This window comes from Neodiprion virginianus, chromosome 3 (genome assembly GCF_021901495.1).
Source record: "Neodiprion virginianus isolate iyNeoVirg1 chromosome 3, iyNeoVirg1.1, whole genome shotgun sequence".
NCBI lineage: Eukaryota > Metazoa > Arthropoda > Insecta > Hymenoptera > Diprionidae > Neodiprion > Neodiprion virginianus.
The window spans coordinates 25,859,571-25,880,145 of record NC_060879.1 but is presented as its reverse complement, the minus strand read 5'-3'; the positions used below and the strand labels follow the sequence as shown (position 1 = coordinate 25,880,145).

The window sequence follows — 20,575 nt, the reverse complement described above, 5'->3', positions numbered from 1 at the left end:
CGAAACCGTGATTCGATTCACGTCACAATTCGTTTAACTATTCTGCATTTTGGTAACAAAGAATGATGCGTTCGTAGACTGATAATGCTGGTGATACGTCGCACCAGCAGCTTGATGCTTCGTTCCTTTCATATTTTTCAATCGTTTATTGCGAGGGTACTCAAAATTTCGATCAGCAATTAATCAAACCTACCCCAAGAATATTGACTTGTTTCACTCGCTCCACTCGACTGGTATACAATAATCTTTTCGACCGTAAATCTTTACCGTTCTGTGATCTGCGTAATGATCAGTTTGTCATTATTCCACGGGCCGAACCCGCCCCGTTACTTCACCGTGTATGTCAATTGACAAGTGAAAATATTCCGCGCTAAATGAAAATCGAGTGTAAAGAGTCTAGTACATGTTTTGTATAACAGGCCTCGTTGTCCGTGAACCTCAGACAAATCGTTTGTAGAATTACAGCCAAGGTTTCGCCAGAGTCGAGAGATAAGGTTGCTGGTCATAAAACAAAACTAATCTTTTTACCGCTTGTAGAAATATATAGAACGGTAAACTTAACGCAACTTTTATGCCGCGAGACACAAATTGCATGCAACGTTTTGCAACTTGTTTTCAACCGTCTGCCAGCAACCGGACCAAAGCAATTTTATTTAGCAATGATCAAATCAAGTCGTTGAAAAAAAAAAGAAAAAGAAAAAGTCACCGCACGTCGAAAAATTTTCAAGTATTTAGGCATCAGTTTTGCCAATTTTGTCTGATTTTTGTCAAGTCGCTGGTGTAGCGCGAAATATCAAGAGAATGCTTCATCGGAATGTTCTTTATATCCGAGCACTTCGTACCCTGGTGAACTGAAAAGCATTTCCGTGATTAGCGACGTGTTGCACAGACTAATGAAGCTACGTATGTCTCGATCTTTATTTCGCCCCCGATTAGATTATTCGGAATGTTGCAGGAAGCGGATTGCAGCGTCGCACTGAATGCAGATGCGTATCGAGTCTTTGACTAGCCCCGCCTGACATGAATTGCGCAATGCTGATGGCATGTAACGCCAACTGCAACACCACGTAATTCGCAATTGCTCTCGCAGTGGGTTTGGATAATTTACAATCCCGGGATCTACCTTGAGATTTCTTGAAAAAAAAAAAAATGAAGAAACGTTTTCCAGCCTCGACGTAAAATGTATAAACGTTACAGATATTGATATAGGCGAGATGCGATTGTACGTGTGTGTGTAGATTTCTTCATGCCTAACATAAGAGTGAATTCGGTTGCAACATGTAAACCCATCTACAGCCACTACAAAGCTAGGAAAAATAAGTTGATCAACACACTTATTTTTTAAATCGTTGGGAAATAATTGGCGGTGAACTGTATAAAGTTGATATTTTTGGGTCGTGTAATCTTGCTGCCACAATCGAATTCTACCGCAGAACTGATCATTTCAAAGTTGAGTTGTGAAACTTCCTCCAACCGTTTCTGAAATTTCATTACAACCTGCAGTATCCGGATGTGGAGATTTGATGAAATTGGGTCGTCTAATTCGACGATAAGAGATTACTGCCGGGGGTTATTTTTAGATGTACCGAAGCAAACTGTGCGTGTGTGTGTCATCTGAACGAGTGGTCGACGAAACTTTTCGTGGTGGAGAAATGGCACACCCATTTATCGACGCGAAAACTATATTTTGCCTGCGGCAAAGCAAAGGTCAGGGGTTACAGGTGCGGAGAGGTCAAATCAGGCGAGAAGGTCTTTCCAGATGTTTAATATACGTATTTTACCTACCTGTGCAGCGTGTCTAACGCTTCTGAAGGGCAAACGAAGATTCTCCTGTAGATAAGAGCAATGCGTGTCGTGCGAGTTGATTAGCATATTATTATTCCATATTCAAGTATTTGCCATAACTTTAAATACCTGGAGTACGGAAAAAGCCTAGATAATAGAGATATTTGAGTGACTTATGCCGAAATTGAGCAACGCAAATACCAAACAAGTTGTTAACCTATCATTGCCACAACCACAATAAAAACAAAAAAATATATATATAAATATCTGGCAAACGGGCTAATTCCGTAAGATTTTTTTCCAGAGTGAAAAGTTTTTTTTGCACTCATCCCTTCATCTCGCAAAACATTACGCTTACTTTACTCACAGATTATACAACCGTCTACATTCTACATTGGCTGGGCAATAAAGTCGGACTCTGTATATCATCAAAAAGATTTCTGATGCGAAAATTGCTGCGCTCGTTCCGACTCAAGCAAAACGGTTGTGTAGCTTTCGGGGATGTTTTATGGTCAACGGAAATCTTCAATTGTCGATTCTCTTGGGAAACGATTATAGAAATCAACACTGGCATAGAATATTAGGCAATAATTAACTTACGAGGTACAGGAATTTCATCAACAAGATTGTGAAATATCTTTTAATTTAATTAATAAACACGGGGAATCCCATCGATTATATTAGTAACTATATTGTGACACTTTGTCGCGTACGTTGAGCTGCATAAATTCAATTCTTCCCAACAAATCCCATGGAGTTGGGTTTTCTACAAGTTTATGCCTACAGGTAATAGGACCTCAAAATATATAAGTTATCATAGTTGAACCTCTATGCTTAGAAAGTGTCGGTGTAGCTGTTCTGTATGTACAAAAATTACTGTTTGGCGATAATAATTTATTGGCATAAGTTTCTCGAAATAGACATGAGGAAGTATCGCTCAAAGCTGAAGAAAAAAAAAACTGGGCTCTAATCGTAAGCTTGAGGTGAAAGAAGAAAAAACTTGATACGAAATAATTAGGTTGGATTATCGGACACGATCTGATTTGAATTATTCATGATAGAGCTGGTCCCTTTAGAATTTAGAGGAAATATAACTTGACAGGCTTAAAATGAATTCTAGGTGACGTTATTTGTTGTCTCATCAAGGCTAATCTTCCACTGACTTCGAACTGTCGAGTATCCTAGTTAGGTTTTATAGGCGTTTGCACGTTTTCTTTCTTCACAAAAGAAGAAACAAGAAATACAATTCAAAAAAGTACTCCCTTCAGTGTTGAAGGTAAAAAAAATAAATAAATAAATAAATGCAGGTGGTATGAACGTGTTTTGCAGAAAATTAGAATTACCAGGACACGTGCAAAGTATAACCATGGGCTTTGAGGCGGAAAAATGTAAGTTGGTCACGTCAAAAGGACGGATCTTTACGTAACCGTTTGCATCGTGGCCGTGACCATGACTGTGAATTTGAATAGAACGGAGTTATTCTCGACTTGTTGACCGATTCTTCACCATTTCTTTCACTCCAGCTGATTCGGTATTGTTCATTGGTGCAGTTTATAAATTATCGAGCCCTGACGTGATAATAATTTACGCGTTGCGGTTTCAATTCCCTGCGAACGACAAGTAATGACGATTCCGGAATCAATACTCTTTGGAAATTTACCTGCTACAGGCGTCGAGCGTTTTGTCTATCATATTCGGACGATTATAGCACCAGTCTGTTATTCTCTGGATGTTATGACTTCGATGAAACGTATCAAGGACTGTGAAGAAACTTTTATTTTTGATGGCCATTTATGCACCCGGAATTACTGAGATTCTTAATTTGAATCGTATCTGATTTTCAAACTCACAATAGAATGAAAATTAATTATAAAATATTCTTATTATACCTATTTTGATCATAATTAAAAATTTTTGGAAATGTGGTATGCACGTCGATAACATTTTCTAATTGATTTAGACACAGTTGATCACTAATGTCAATTTATTGAGCGTTCTAGTCGTCATTTATGCACGGTGTTTATAAAATAAATGATTACATCATGTAACAGTGATTTCTGTAATAAAATTTTTATTAACGTTCACTCATAATGACGTAATTTAAAAAAAAAATTCGTTTTGTTGATATCGACTTAAAACACGATATCGACATTATTTTTAAGACATTCTTTTTCTGGCAAACTTAAACCTGGGTAATCAGTAAATGAGCTGTACGCAATTCAATAATACGTTATGATATGCATTGTAATTGTATTACATACGTCAAAATATTGAAAAGAAAAGATTTACAGATTCATCGTTACAATTGTTTTGGGAATGAAGATGACTGTCCGATTTTTATTGGAACCACATTTATTTAGAAAAAGTGAATCGTTACAACCGTTATCAGCAAATTCAGCTGATTTCGACGATGCGCCGCTTTTTCTTTTGGCCGCAGTTTTATGTAGAAATTCACTGAAGAGTGAACTTTACGAATCTGCTGAAGCGTAGGTGTTATTTATTAAACTGCAGACGAAAATGTCAGCGTTCACTTGCATGAAACAACGGTATTGCAAAAGTGGAAAAGAAAAAATAGAATGATCGTGACACAAAGTAAGTAGTTGACATGGTTGACCTTCATTGGCGAGCCTAAAAAGCAGTATAAGCTAAGAAAAGCCCCTTTCGAATGAGATCAAAATACAAATCCGTTTACCCGTTCTCAGGATATCATCGGGCAAAGAATTTATCACAGATCGCACACAAACTGAAAATTATGGGGGGCGATTCTCCGGACCTCAAAACGTGAAGATGTCTCGACCTCTCGATTTGGGGTAATTCATCTCTCCATTTTCTTTTTTTTTTTTTTTTATTCTCTATTTCTTGGTTTCAAAAAATTTTATAACGGAAGACTTACAATATCCTAAATTGTGAGAATATAAATATTACGCACTTCATCCTTTCACTGCATCAAAAAAGGATAAACTGTCATGTATTAGAGATTGCAAAAACGGTACCATGAAAAAAATCACCAGCTACAGTTCGTCGACGGAAATTGTACCTTTGGGGAAGAAAACAAAAACCAAACAGGAACGCGAGATCGATCGACCGTGTACCTGTATGGTATAGGAGACGAAGTCGAAGGAAGCGCTAGAAGGTCACAACCAGATAGAGTGTTCCTTTCTTAACAGGCCCTTAGCCAGAACACATACCTAAGGTAGGCGTAACATGCGCAAGCTGACAAGCTGTCGTCGTTCATCGTCTACGAACGATCGGGAGAATAAATACCGCGACACATCTTAACGTATCACAATATATACATAAAAATTAATAGAATGAGCCCAGAAAGAATATAAATAAATTTTGGTAGTAAAAGTGTAGGTACAGGTGTCGGCAGAATTGTATTCATACCTACTCGATGTACCTAAATATATCCGATAACGAACGGAGAGACGTCTTCTAACTTTGAGGCGTCTATGCAAACACACACGTATACAGAGAATGCAGAGGAGCTAACCGCCTGTCGAACGATACCTGCGCAGCTTTTTACCTGCGTGTCGCCCCACCACGATCTCGGGCCACCTCTCGTACCACGAGCACAACCTCGACCCACCTGTCGTTGGGCTCAGATCGGCGGCCGCCGCGTCGTGGATTGCTACGACGGTTTCCCCGAGGTTCCCGGGTGTCGGTTCGTACCCGTTTCGTACGTCGAGCTCGGGCCGAACGGAGCCCGACTCGATCGCGGTCCGATTTCGCCCCGATCGCCCTTCGGGCCTGCCTGCTTCCTTGATTCCTGCGTCGCGTCGCTGCTCATCGAGTAGGAAAACCGACGGTGGAAGGGGCAGCGCCGGAGATGACCCTCCGCATTCCCAGGAGGAGTGCAATCCGTCGAACGAACTGCGAGCGAGAGGAACGCGCGCGCGCGCGTTTCGGTGCGATTACGATTAAGTTTATCAACAACTCCCCCTACCAACGATACAACCCACGGTCGAAAAGGTCGAGAGAGCTCTGTTGAGTTCGATCGAGAGAACCGAACGCAATCGGTAAACCGAGAAAAATCAACGATCGAAACATAAATTCGATAGGCGTGAATCGAAAGATCCTAGTATACATGAGTAAATAAACGAGAAGCCAATTTTCAAATAACAAAGAGACGAATGAACATCGGAAGTGAGTCGAGCGTCGAAAAGAATTAGGAAAAATTGCGCTACCTAACATTATACCTGCGACTATTCGGACACCCGTCTTTCCGTACAAACCACGTGACACGAACAAGTAGTCTCTGATTATCGAAGAGAGCTGTCTCGGAAACGCTGATATTGTGATAGAATCGTAACCGCCAAACAGCGAGCAGCGCGCAGCGCGAAAGATTCGCAGTAGTAAAGATCGGCTGTGATCAGACAGCGGCAAGTAGTCAAGGTAGACGTACGGAGAGAAGTGCGCGGTGCCTCGGTGTCGGTGATCCGCGGGAAACCTCCTGTCTGTACTCGACGGGGGTTCGCCCCCCACCCCCACCCCCCACCCCCACCTCTTACCTCGACCAGCGTCGCTGCCCACCACCACCCCGGCAATTCGAGTGCTACGCTAAGCGATACGACAAGTGCCAACGGCGGAAGAACGACGATTACTCGCGAGGCGTGAGACGCCGGGCCATAACATATTATACCTTCGCCACTCTACCGAAGCATAAATATGATATTTGACAACATGAACGCAGTATTCGTCGAGCACCCCTCGTGACTACTTGAACCGGCTGAACGTCGCGATCAGGCTACAGTTTTCAGCCTCTGAGGGAGGCGCGAGAAGAGGCTCGAACGGACCGCCGCAGCGTGACTTTGAGTTACTCGTGATAAGGTGCAATTTTCTTTTTTTTTTCCTTTCTTTCCTTTTCGTTTGGTTTTCGTCGGAATCCATTTTTTCGATCCTGACGACGGTGTTCAACTCTTGTGTTAAATTAGTCGTGCGAATGTGACCGTTTGAAATTTGTATATACGTATATATGTACACATGTATATATTGTATAGGTATACATATTTGAGGTGTAAAGAAAGTAAATTGGTGCTACAGGATAATAATTTTCGAAAAGTCTAGTGAATTGTTTGTGTTTTTGACGTGTTTGTATCTGCGGACAAGGTGAGAGATGAGAGTCGGTGATGTTGTGTGATTAGGTGGAGAAATATATAAATCAAGAACGCGTCTCGAACAGACGTCGGCTGATGCTTCTTGCTTTGTGTGCGTAAGTGATTAGCTGTGATAAAGTGTAAATTATATAACACGGGTAAATTACACTAGGTTCAACGTGCAATAAATAAAATCGTTTCTCGGTGGGATTTCTTTCGAGACGTAACTGTGTGGTGAAGTGGTTCGCCGTCTCGCGGTGCGGTGTGGCTTTTACGGTTTAATACCCGCGGCAATTCCACCGTTTTAACGATATAGTGCAATTGTACGACAAACGGGAATCGGGAAACGGGAAACGGATTGTGACTGTTCTAGTGAGGGTAGAATGAATGTTCACATTATCATCGACGCCACTGAAATATCGGGCATGGATACCAAGGATCATTACGTCGTCAAGGGTAAGTCCGATTTCCATAACGACACTATGACCACCGTCAATTACCGTGGTGGATCTTTCTTGGCAGCTACTATTATTTCACGTTATTTTTCTCGTAATCTTTAATCGGCCCACGGTCCATTTAGCCTCGGCTTAAAATTGCATTACTATACAGTGCACTGACGTCTTTAAAATAAAAGAAAGAAATGCAGTAATTTAAACATTTCTCTCCTCGCCCACGACACACCTTATAACTGTAACTCCCACACTAGCGTATAGCGATCGACACACGCGTCAATCTGCAATCGTCCAGAATACGTGATCATCCTACTGCTCATGTTCACGTTGAAGCATCATTTGTTCAATCGATGGGGCTGCAGCGAACAAAAATCTTGTATCGCGTGATAGGGAAGATTCTGCACAGATTTTATTATGTATACAATTATTTTCAACCAGCCACCTTTTTCTTTTTAACCATTTTCAAATTTTACTTATCAAAATTCAAACGTCTTTGTTGTTACACAAATGCTTTTACGTTTTTTACGTTGAGGAAAATGACTTTGTTTGTATAAAATCTAACTATAGGATTTTCGCTTGCTGTAGAGGTAATTACAGAATTTAGATATATGACAATATTTTCTGCACCAAGATAACTTTATAACCAGATTTATTTTCAAATTTTCACAAAATTAATGTCCCGCACATCTCAAGAAAGCTCCCTTCCGAAAAACTAATTCTTGGGTCTAAAAAAATGTTCAAATTCAACTATAAATCCATCCGGTTCGGCCTCGACCAATCGGACCTTTTACTTCGACTTGAATTAGCCTGAGGCAATAATCAGAGGCCAAGTTTTTAATGATCTAAATATTCGTAATTATAATAATTGTAGTACTACGAAAGACTGCAGGTTCAAATAACTTGACTCCACTTTGTGTTACGAAACTTGAACTGCATTCAAAGATACAGTCTTTACAAAATAAGGATCATTACTCTCGATCCAAACATTTTTTAACAAGATATATATGTTACTCGGTAGGAGGTTAAACTCTTCTTAAAAGCGAAACCGAGGTCGAAATGATCTAAGATCCGCGTCTCGAGCCGGGGTTGAGGGCCTGATAATTGACCGGCAGAAACCGCTCCCAAAATTATACGAACCCGAACGCGGACCCTTCAGTAGGTACCTCGTAATCTAGCCTGAGGCATTCCCCGGCCTTCAGGCCAAAACGCCGTTTCGCCGGTCGCCAACTGCGATCGCAATTAACTAATGCATTCTGGCATTCTTTCCTAATTAAACCACTTTCGTCGCTGAGTGCAGAATACAAACTCTCTCTCTCTCCAAATTCCTCGGGAACTTCTTATTCCACCCAAGTTATCGATCGGTATATTTTCGCTTGAAATTTGTTCAATAACTTAGCGTTATTGCGTATTTTTACCTTACCACATATCGCCATGTTCACATATGTGCGCAAAGTACATATAATATATCGACGTGTTTTCATCAAAATTCGCGTATATTTCGCGAAGAAGAATTTAAACCAAGTTAATGAAACGCTTGCAGATATCCGTTATATTTTTAGTTTAACCATTTGCACAGGTGATGCGGAAAAAAAACCACTGATTCGATTATCATCGGCTCATTCGTATCATCAGAATATTCAAAGCTCAGTACCCTACGCCGGACAAAGTTTTGCCAATGAAAATTTAATTTTTCTCTGGTGCTCAGAAATTTTATTTGGAATATATAACCCTCGAAAAGCGGGAAGCCTTTGTGAAGTCTAAGTCGGGCAAGCGTAACATTGTATGTTGGGAAAATTTTTGAAATGGGCCACGCGTTCAATTTCACGCTCAGTTTAGACCTAGGGCTATTTTCAACAGAGAGTCGGTGTATTTTTAGCAGATCGTATTTTACAATTTTATAAACGTTCGAAAACGGTCAGCGCTGCATTAGCGTTCAGCGATGTCTCGAACCGAGCCGGTATTATAAGCGGCCTGCAGAACAGCTGTTTCGTCTCTTAGCATACAACTCGTGAGCTGCTTATTAAAGCAGGGTACAAATTGTTGAGCAAACTGTCAGGTTTAGCGGACATTTGACGCATCTTTATAAGTATTTAAACACACATATTAGGAAGGACAGAGGTCACTTTGTCCGTAATTTTGCTAAGGCGATAATCCGTTGTCTGGTGTTCTATATCGCACGTGTTCTCTAGAGTGGGGTAAAAAAATGCGAAAGACCAAAAAGTCAACGACACGAAGTTAAAAACGTAGACAGACTGTAAATACGAAAATTTGTCTTGTAGAAAAACGAAAATTGGGAATACAAAAATGTACAAATAAATTCAATCGGCATTTTTTTTTTTTTTTTTTTGAGAATGTATAAGACTACGAAGGACAAAAGGGAAGGGCGAAGGGATGAAGTTACGCTGATATTTCATTATTTTAAAATTCATACCTCGCAAATTTCGGGTCTCATTTCGACAATTTCGCATTACAGGTTACATGGTGCGGGATACCTGAAAACCTCGCGATACCTTATCCGGCCGTCGTGTATCTGAGGGTGTTTATTATACGCGTTGCGCATTGTATTCGAAGATTAGAAACCTCTCGTTTTCTTCTAATTCGTTTATTCCGCTGGTAGTATATATAAGCAGCGTGCAAAGATAATGGCGATAAAAACGTACATCTACCTGTACTGGGTATAATTCGATGTTGATTGAAGCACCATATATTAATGAAAAAATCGTCTTCGGTTTTCACCAACCATTATATGACCAATTGTTCAAAAAATACCGTCCGCTCAAATTTGCATCAATGAATTTTTAAAACAGAAGTTATAACAGCTTACTTCTGGATTTTTTCTGTATTCAAATCGCGTTCGTAAAGCTGTGCAAACGATCATTAGAATATTATACAATCTTATCGCGGCGTTGGGTGATGGAAACGGGATAAAAATTACTTGACATTAATAATCAACGTCACAGTTTTTATTAGTTTTGTTTTGCAATTATGTATTAATTTTATCTCACTGCATGCAGATCGCAAAATATTCCAGCCTGCTGCTAATAACGCTTGCAAATATTATCACGCTTACGTTAGTTCTTACGTTAGTTACGGAGTTCTTATTTTGAGACAAAGAAATTAAACTTTTCCACGTGTACAGTGCAAACAGACTTATCGTCAGTTTTTACAGAATTTCTTCTCATTTAAAACCATCATGTTACCTTATAGAATTCTTTTCTTCGGTTGAGATTCCGTCGATTTCTTGCATAGTTGACACAAATTTTTTACTTTGTAAAAAACACATAGGTATTTAAAAAATCATTTGGATTCCAGCTGTAATTGATGAAATATGTTCTTAGGGGAAAATCCATTAACGAAAACCAAAGTATTTTGTTGTAATTAATAAGATCCAGAACATCGTACTGAGATGAGATGGCGCTGTGCATTTGCCAATGAATATACCGTGTCTCGAGATTAAGCGTATTCTGGACAGTGCGCAAGAGCAGACCAGCCGTGAACTATATCTAAAATCTGATGCGTTATACGTTGCGCATTTAAGGTATAAGTTGCACAGCGAAGCATCTCGAATGTGCGTAGCTATACGTATCGCATACATATATACTTGACTTATGCAGCCGGTTAAATATGGCCGTGACGACGCGGATCTCTTCGAATTGAAATCCAGACACGTCCTTTGCATCGCGTCGACTCTTCCGATGCATCGGCCTTTTCCGTGCGCGATGCAAGCCCGACACGAATGGATACGCACGAATATTACGCGTAACCGAAAGCGCAGATTCAATTTCCGGCAATCATTATTATATATCGAATGCGTAATAGATCACAGACGATTGAATAATCGACAAAATTACCGTCTTCATGGTTCGGCGGGCGAAACCCGGAATCGGCAGACGTTGGCCGAGTGCGGTGAACTTGACCCAAATTTTTCACCACCGTTTCAGGTACAGCAATCAACCTGAAATTGTATTTCGACTCAAGCGTAACGCAATTTGCAGTCGTCGAATGAATTGCCTCCGGTGTTGCAGCTTTAATTGCTCGTTAACTCGAAACTCAAGTTTAATATCTGGAGTTTATAAATGCGTGTATAATTTTCTGCGCGGCGTTGCTTTTCTGCAGGCCTGTTGTATCAAATAACACCCAGTTATTTGTCGCCATTTGTCACTTCTTACACACGTGTAGATAATTTGTATTCCCTTTACTTTCCGTTTCGTTGTAATTAGCCCCACCTGTGATCATTAATGTTTTTTTTTTTGTCAGTTCGGAACGATATTTGTTTAAGAATGTTGGAGTATAATTATGCTGTTACTTGTCTGTTGAAATACAATGTATCAGTAATATGTAATGGCACATGTAATACTTGAGATAATGGCACAGGCTGCAACGGAATCGTCTTTCAAAAAAAATATTATAGATGTGAAGGTTTTATTGAGCCAAATCTATATCTGCTTTCCATTGTTTGTTGTCACGTATACATTACGTGATGTAATTTTTTTTTTCTTATTCTTTAAAATTCAGAATTTGTTGTATTTTTTTTTGCGATTAGATAATTTTCATCTATTTAAATAGTGTCTGTACATATAAAACCAGTTCGAACTGATAGAAAGAGAATTTAAAGGAGGAATTAAAATGAAAAAATTAGAAAGAGAAGAAACCGCCGTGAAACTCCGATCGATGATATGAAAAGAAAGACTACAAAATAACTAGAATTATACTGGTAGATATATTTTTTTCATAAATATTGTTGCTATCAGTAATGTTTTATTGTAATTTTATAGCAAAAATAGCGTTTTATAAAAAAAATATCACATGGAAAGTATACGTGGTAGATATTTTTCGTTACTATGTTTTGATTCAAGAGCATCATATCCATTATAACTACACATAATAATGAGAAGGACAAAAAAAAGTTGTTGTCTGCATATCAGTGTGATTGATGAAGAATAGATCGACTAATTTTGAGAACAAATTTTATGGATTGAACTTGAAAAAGAAAATGAACAAGGAAGCATCACTTCTTCGATCGCGACTGATTCTTTGTAGCCACATATGGATCCGAATAAAAGGCAATTTCAATTCAAATTTGACTTATTACAGGCATCTTTAAATACAGCATCGATTACTCAAGCTATATTAGGTGCATACCAGCATAATGACACTTTTTTGTTAATATTCCAATACCAAAGACGACTATAATTTTTGTTGGAATCGCGAGGACGCTACAGCGGTTAGGATTTTCACTCATTCCTATTTTTTCATAATATAAATTCATCGTGGAAAATTTGTAAACAAGTTTTCATTTCAACTGACAATTTCGCAACTTTCATATCCAGCTATATTTTTCCACGATTACATGATAATCGTGGAAGCTGCAGGGTGTTTTTACTAAATATACATACGTAGAGTACGGATAAATTTAGCTCATATTAGAATTGTCCGTAATTATCTCTCAACTCTGGCACATATGAACGACTACTCACTCGTTGTTTATTTTTATCTTACAATTAGCTAGCTGTGGCCTTAAGCCGTAATGCTTGGATTGGCATTATACGCGATTGTTTTTTCTTTCTTTTCACCCAGTCGATGCCACGTTCTCTAGGCATTATGATACTTGTTATTATTACGTCGCGGACTCGCCAAACGCGGTAATATGGTTAATAATAATTAACGTATAGGCCGAACATACAGCGATAACCGAACTAAACAACATATCGCCGTGTAAAAAATAACGAACCGCCGACTTCTAGAAGCATCGAAATAACCGAACAGCAAACGGATGTCTACCATCACTCTTGCCTCTTCTCTGCCTCTCTGCCATCACACTCTTCCATCTCGTAATATCATACACAAAATCTTCGGACCCACTCCGAGGTCCCAAAAGGAACGCGCATTAAGACAACGCGCTTCCTTTGATATCATATGTAACACACGTTTCGTCAATTATCCCAATTGCTATCAGTTATTTTTGGCGCCACGCCGACGCGTGAAACTCCAAATTGTCAGATATTGTCGAGAATTGCCTTGAACAAAATATCGTAATTGTTGAAAAGGCTCGGCTTGACCTTCGTTCCTCGGATCGGCTCTGACCGGTTTCTCTCGGTGAACAAAAACTAAAAATTCATTCATCTTCTGCCGATCTTTACTTACCTTCGGATATATACAGAGTGAATTCGCAACGACTGCGATCCGAGAGTAACTGTTTTCCAGAGCGACCAGCTGTCCCTAACCACAAAATTTTGACATTTGTGAATTAAGCACAACTCTACCGACAACTGTCAATATTTTTGAGGTGCGTACATCGCGGCAATCTGTCATCTACATTTTTGAGGGTTGGTCGCCCTGGCAAATTGCTGCTCACGAATTTTAGCGCGTGCGCAGTAAGTTTCAACAGACGACGGACCATGCAGTCGTTAGGAATTCACTTCACCGTGTCACTGACCAAATAATCCATACAACTGAGCGTCAAAAATATCTTTCAGCATAATGGTTTATAACTGAAGGTCGTGGTCGACGTAGTTTCCTGTAGAGAAAAAATTACCTTCACGTATCTTACGCAATATTTCAAGTTTTTTACTTGCACCCACAGACATAATTCTCATACGCAAGTGAAAACGTAAACGAGACGTGCGACATTTTGTGTGTAAAGGATTATATGAACGTTCTCAGTTTTTATCTCCAGGAATTTTACGAAATTGCGATATCGTTGATCAAGACGTTGCGCATCTCTCTGCGCGTGCCATCAGATATTTATAACCAGACCTCAAATTGAAAACTGTAGCCACTGCAATGACTGGTCCACATAATTACACAATGAATCGCCGCAGATGGAATCGGACTGACCACACCAAGTTATATGTCACTTATTTCAGGGTGGTTCGTTCATTGCTCATATTCGTCTCACGGCTCAGCGATAAGTGAGCATGTCCAAATTTCGATCGGGGTAATTCAGAATTTTTTTACGACGTGTATAAAAACTTGGTCAGAAAAGGTGAAATATCAGAAAAGCAATCGGTCGTGGATTTCTGACTACAAGTCGTGCACACAAAAGTTCTCAAGCCAGTTCAGACGAAGTTCTCACGGCGTTTAAATTGTAAGTTATTAAATAATCCTGCGCTGCGCGAGGATAAAAAGAACAGAAATGCATTTTCATTATAACGTGTGTAATTATATCCTTGGTGGAGATTATTGGCTCCACGTGGCCGCGTTCCATGCGAATTACAATGTACCCGATTATTTTCTTCTCTTTTCTAAACTATGTCAGCTGCAGCGTGCAACGCGAATCACTGAACCTTCTTACTTCATTCCTTCAACTTGTAACAATTATGATCTATGTGTGTTTACTGCTGGACATTAGGTACGGTTTAGAAATATCAAACAAAGGTCTTCTGCGAAAGAAATAATACCTTTGTTAGTAGCATACTGTATAAATGTAGGTCTGGGCAGTAATCCATTAGAGTTGGTAAAGTATAGAGAGATCTTTGAGTCAAGTGGATATCTCATCCTCAACCGCGCAGCGGTAACCTTTGAAACAGTCTAATCTCCTTGGTCTGACATTAGAACTCACAGTTGAATGGTTGAAATTTACGGGTATACGTCATACGGGCATAATGGTTGTTATTTTGCTCGTTTAGTTTAGCTGTATGCGTAAACACGGGGTTTTAATGGCGCACGCATTATCATACTTCTTCGGTTGTGAGTGACAATTCTGCGCGGACTTAAGACTATAGGTAATAATACGCGACAAACAAGTTACGTCTGGTTCTCTCATTCTCGTGACATAACGATAAACCGATGAAGATCGTTAAGATATGTATTATTATACTTAAATTTTCATTACCATCTTTTTTTCCTTCGTTTCGTAGGAAATTTCACTGAAATTTACGTTGAGATTGATATGAACGAAAGAGTGTTATTTTTTCTTCGTTGCATAAGAATGACAAGGCAACGACTGTACTCGAATTATTTTTACAGTGAGTCAATTTAAATTGAAATATAAATCACTATTCTTTAATTCCAAAATATAATAGAACTGAAGCAGTTGTATTGGCAAAATGTAAATTTCTTTGCTGCTTTATTTATACGATTTACTGAATTTCGGGCAATTGTTAAGTTGCAAAATAACGACTTGGTTTTGATAAAAATTCATCATTACAATAATGTCACGAACTTCACCCTCGTGTTGAATTCAAGGAGTAGACATGTCAACTATAGTCCGCTATTCCAGAAGCTCAACTTCGATCGCTTTAATGACGATGACTGATCACGGATTGTTAGTGCAATGGTAGTTGTGTCGAGGTATTTTCGCTGGAATGTAAACGACACTTTTCCACTTTCGTTGATCACCCGATAGAGCAACTCCTGTAGGGGTTCGAAGTCCAGGAAGCTGAAATTTCCGAGGTCAATGTAACTTTTTACTATACTACCGCCGAATGATCCTGCGTCGCGGAGAAATCTTTAATTTCACGCCAATCAGTGTTAAAAGTAGTGTAGTACGATCTACTTATTTCCAAGTAGGTATGAGCGATGTTGCAATAAATATATTTATTGCTGATGATAATACAAGAATAAATTTTCATTAGATACGGGAATATTTATTACTTATGTAGAAAATGACGTTGCACGCTTATGTTTCGTAGACTCATGACATTTTATACTAATTGTAAGCTAAACAAGATATTACTTTACATATTCGACATACGAAATGATCGCTTACGCGGTACATCAGTTATGAATATCATTAAAATAATTCAGATTTTAACTATCTCGCATCTCTTGAAGAATGGTTATGAAATACCTGGCAGTTACTACTGATCAGTATGAGAATCAGTCTCGTACTGCTGTGTCTAAGCCCCCCACTACCATGGTAGCGAAAGTCGCTTAGCAATTGGTCTTCGATAAAATCTGTCTGCCAAAGCACTTCCTTTGCTATGCCAAGGCAGTAAGTACTTACTGGGCACAGTAAATACCTCAGCCCACGGTCGATGCGTCTTCTTTTGCTGATCACGCCAAGTTTTATTCTCCTCAACAATAAACCGGTTTTTTTACGACTCCGCTACGAACAATCGTCAGCAACTTACTTACTCCTTTAATTGAACAATCAAAAGACTTGTAATCAGACATTAAAAATTCAAGTCTTGTTGTAATAGACAATTTTATTATAGCGATCGGCAAAGAGGGGTGTAGGAGAGACAGCGGCATTCATTCATTAGTCTATTTCAGCCTACACGTGATCGAGTGATTACGTGATACTCTATGATTATCCTGGTAGCTGTCGACTGTTAAACCGACTTATACTGCCTTCGCACGTCATTGTGCCACGGCAATGCGTACTATGCTGACAATTATGGTCTCTCGTACAATCTCTGAGCAATCATGTCTTATTTATCGATCCGCATTGTGTGGGGTATGGGAATCCTTCGACATTCTCCCACATTTCCGTAACAAGTCCTTCGTCCTGTACAAGAGAGCAACATTTACTAAATTTTTTTGAGAGTAATCAGTCAAAAATTCCCTCTGTACGCTGACGAATTGTGGTCTAACGACAAGAGCGTGATCGGTAGTGGGAAGCATGGCTCCGACCGTTAGCAAAGTGGTAACCACGGTCATCGGTGCAAGTTCAAGGTCGTTGCGCTCAGCGGTGCGTCTACCTTCCTCCTTCTCCCTTCTCACCTTACGCCTGGCTACCTGGCTCCTGCCTGTCCCGTCGCCTCTTCTAACCGAGACGTGAGACCACCTGTTACCTTTGAACACCGACCGCGTGTCTACGTTTCCCCTCTTGTGTGCATCTAGCCAGTACGGCTCCTCCGAGTTCTCATGCTTCCAACCGCGTTAGCGTTCCTTTCATTCCCTTTTCATTCCCCTTTCATTGTGACCTCATACAGTCCGGGTCGTTTGTTATTAGGACGCCACTCCGCTCCGAGAGTGACGGTGTTATTTTCAGAATTACGCTGTTAGCCACCTTGGTCTTGATTATTTTGTCTCGTCGTCGAAGCGTTGGATCTCAATTTTTTGGAAATCGCGAAAAGCGTCTGAAGTTTCGATCAATCACACGTTATAGCAAATTCAAATTTTCACTTTCTCTAAATTCTGATCAAGGAATGTGGATAAGTGTCATTGAGTCTTCAAGATCTTATTTCGTCAGTTTTCGATCTATCCCGATCGAACTTTAGATAAATCAATCGATCAGTCAGATGGTACAGCAGTTTTCCGCAGTTCTCATCGTTCGTTGAAACAAAACCTGGTGGTGAATAGTCACGACAATTTTCTGAGAGTCTGTCTTTTTCAGCAAGTATGGAATGGTTTGAAACATGACATGGATATTTTTTCAAAACCACACGACGAGAGTCCTACGCACGGTGCGGCATTGTTAAATCAGTAAAAAATTACGTAATTCCATAATACTTCCACGGGCAACATATACGCGGTCTCGTAGACCTCACGACTCGGAATAACTTTTACTTTGTCCGCGTCAGATACAAACTACGAGACTCGACGTTCCAAAGATGTTTACTTTCACCTGATCATTTATTTATACCCACACTCGGAAGGCCTGGTATTATCCCCTAATAAAATATTTTTACGACAAAATTCTTCCGAGCCATGGTGTAACGCAGTTGTGTTCTAAGACATATAATGTTTCCGTTTCGAGCGTGTAAGGTTATACCATAATACGCCTGTCAGTATTGTAGACACGCGCAACCGGAGGCGGAAGACATCTTTCCTGTTTACCACGTTGCTTCTTCTTTGAACTCGGTTATTTTCGCATGATAAAAAATTTGTAACGTCAATTGTTGTTTCGTAGAAATATTTAAGTGGAAATTAAACACACGTAATATTTTCCCAACTTAAGCCGGTGAAATTTATTACACCTATGTAACTGCAGTGAAATGTCACTTAGAATTAACTTGGGACGTCGATCCCTTCGAGGATAGTGGATTGATTGTCCGACCGCAGGTTTGCCGATATTGTACTAGCTTATACTCGACAATATAGCGACAATCAATTATGTTTCGAGGTGGGAACCTTGAGGTAATTTCGTAAAAATACCCACTCCACCGGTCCGCTAGAGACATTGACACGTAACGGTCTACTAAGTCGTTAATTGTCATAGGCACTGTAACGCGGTCGTGTTGACTTCGAGTACCTTAACATACCTACGCCGAACACCTGTAAAAATCGTATCGTGCATTGTAAGTGAGAGCTTTATGCCCTCGTTTTCATATTACCCGCAGCGACCTTAAGCCATCGACTAAATAGCCATTCTAATTACTCGTACCTACACTTATCCCTTGTTCCTATCTGTATTGCGGCACTTTAACTTTTCCGAACAAGTGTAGAGGTGTACTCGCTGAGGGATACATTCAACCGTTGCAAACTGCTTTTAATACAACATCGCACCGCGGGCAGAAATCCGACACTGCAAGAAGGAGGCTTGTTGTACATTTAAAACTCCGTTGATATTGTAAACGCGCGCTCCATTTCACGCAAGGTCTTTCCTCCAGGTGCTGAATTAATTTTATTGTCATCTACCTGTGTTGGTACTACACTTATTCCGGTGATCGGGAGAGACCTTCTGTTTAACTGGACGACGAGATCGATTCAGTACGCTTGTTGAACCGTGGAAGAAATTTATCTATACACAAGTCGGTTCTTTTTAACGCACGGTTTACACTGCTATAACGGATTGTCATAAATATGTAATACCCATATACCAGACGTTTTTCTATCGGCTAACAATTTTCTGTGAAAATACCCTTGGAATTTTTTTGCGAATATTCGGAGAAAATGGAAACATGAATCAAGTGCACTCAGGGTTTAGTCCTAAATATTGAAATTGTTTGTAGAAAATTTTTGATCTTGGAAAAGACATAGAGAGAGAGAGAGAGAGAGAGAAAGAGAGGTTGGAGAAAGGAATGAAGAAGAAAGTAGAAATGAAAACACGGTACAAGTTGACGAACGTGACCGGGTTCTTTCCGCTCTATATTCTCTTTGACGCGGAGTCAAACACGTTTAGGTATCAGTTTTGGTATCAGGGATATTCAGTGGAAAAATCCCCACTCAGTGAAATTGATCGACGTGATGTTCTGGAGTGAAGGATAACGGTTGAGAAATCAATTTCTTCTTTGTATTACCAGTCACATGATTCACCTTGTGTGTTAACTTATTTATAGCCAGTATAAATTATTTTATGCAGGATCGGGGAGGCAGGCACAACGATAACGTGCCGCCAGACCAATTTTTCCACAAGCTGTTGAATAGCCGTTTCAGACAAGGAGTAGGTACATTGTATTATGTGCATGTGTGTACAATATACGTATATAACAACGTGAATTATCAGTCACCATCGCGCTTTTAGCTTCCTGTGAGGGGGTCTACGATAGATTCTTGGCAACTGTTACTTTTATTACTTTAACGCCCACATCCGCAAAATGATTGAATAATTGGTAGCTTACATTATTTTTTATTCCAACGTAAGTTTATATATATATAAATAGCTATCAAAAATTATCATGCGGTAGCCACGAGGATACGTAATTTTTCTATGGAATTTATGATCATGCTAAAATGGTACGCGTGACAGGAACTGAGGAACTATATCCAGTCTAGTACGCTTGTTTCGGAGATTGGCTGAACCATTATCTTTCCGTGTAGGGGAAATTTTGTGACGAGAAACCAAACGATCCAATTGCTTTCGACTTTTTGGTATTACCGTACTCAACCAAGTCATGTGAACATACATTTGTATCAGATTCGGGAGCCAGACGTTGATTAGTCTGATCAGAATAAAAAAATCTCGATATTTGCATGAATTGTACGTATTTTAGTATTTTAACACTTTTTATATCTTCCTGTATGATTAAATTATGAAATAAACAATAATCCGAGAAGTATTTCGTAAAAATTATGTTAATTTGACGAATTCAGAGATAATCTTTGAGTTCCATTTTATTTATTTTTATTCTACAAGATATTTTACAACTCGTCTTCCTTCTCCATTCATCGGCAACAGAGATATTTAGTTGATTGAAAAATAAACACGCATGGCGTGACGATGAAGTGAGAAAGAGAGAAGTAACTATAAGTTGCATAATTGCGTAATTGCGCGTGCCTGCATCAACGCAAAATAAAAAAAGCAGTATATGCGACAAGAGATGACGTTGAAGACTGTGAATATCATGGATTTTAACTCCGTTGCACATTGCAGAACACGTTAATAGTCAGGCATCAGATCATCTAACTTTGCAT

General features: G+C 39.6%; 1 protein-coding gene across 4 annotated transcripts in view; it reads left to right on the top strand.

The window, feature by feature from the left end:
* The window catches only part of LOC124300629 (uncharacterized), a 134,237-nt gene that overhangs the window by 23,706 nt on the left and 89,956 nt on the right, over positions 1-20,575 (top strand). For 2 of the 4 annotated variants that reach the window (XM_046754929.1, XM_046754928.1), the window contains exon 1: positions 5,424-7,337. The exons of the other annotated variants lie outside the window; for them this stretch is intronic. In XM_046754929.1, the coding sequence (XP_046610885.1) occupies positions 7,265-7,337 (73 nt within the window). In that variant the 5' untranslated portion in view covers positions 5,424-7,264. Of the gene's footprint in view, positions 1-5,423; positions 7,338-20,575 lie in introns of those variants that run through there. 4 annotated transcript variants of the gene reach the window in all.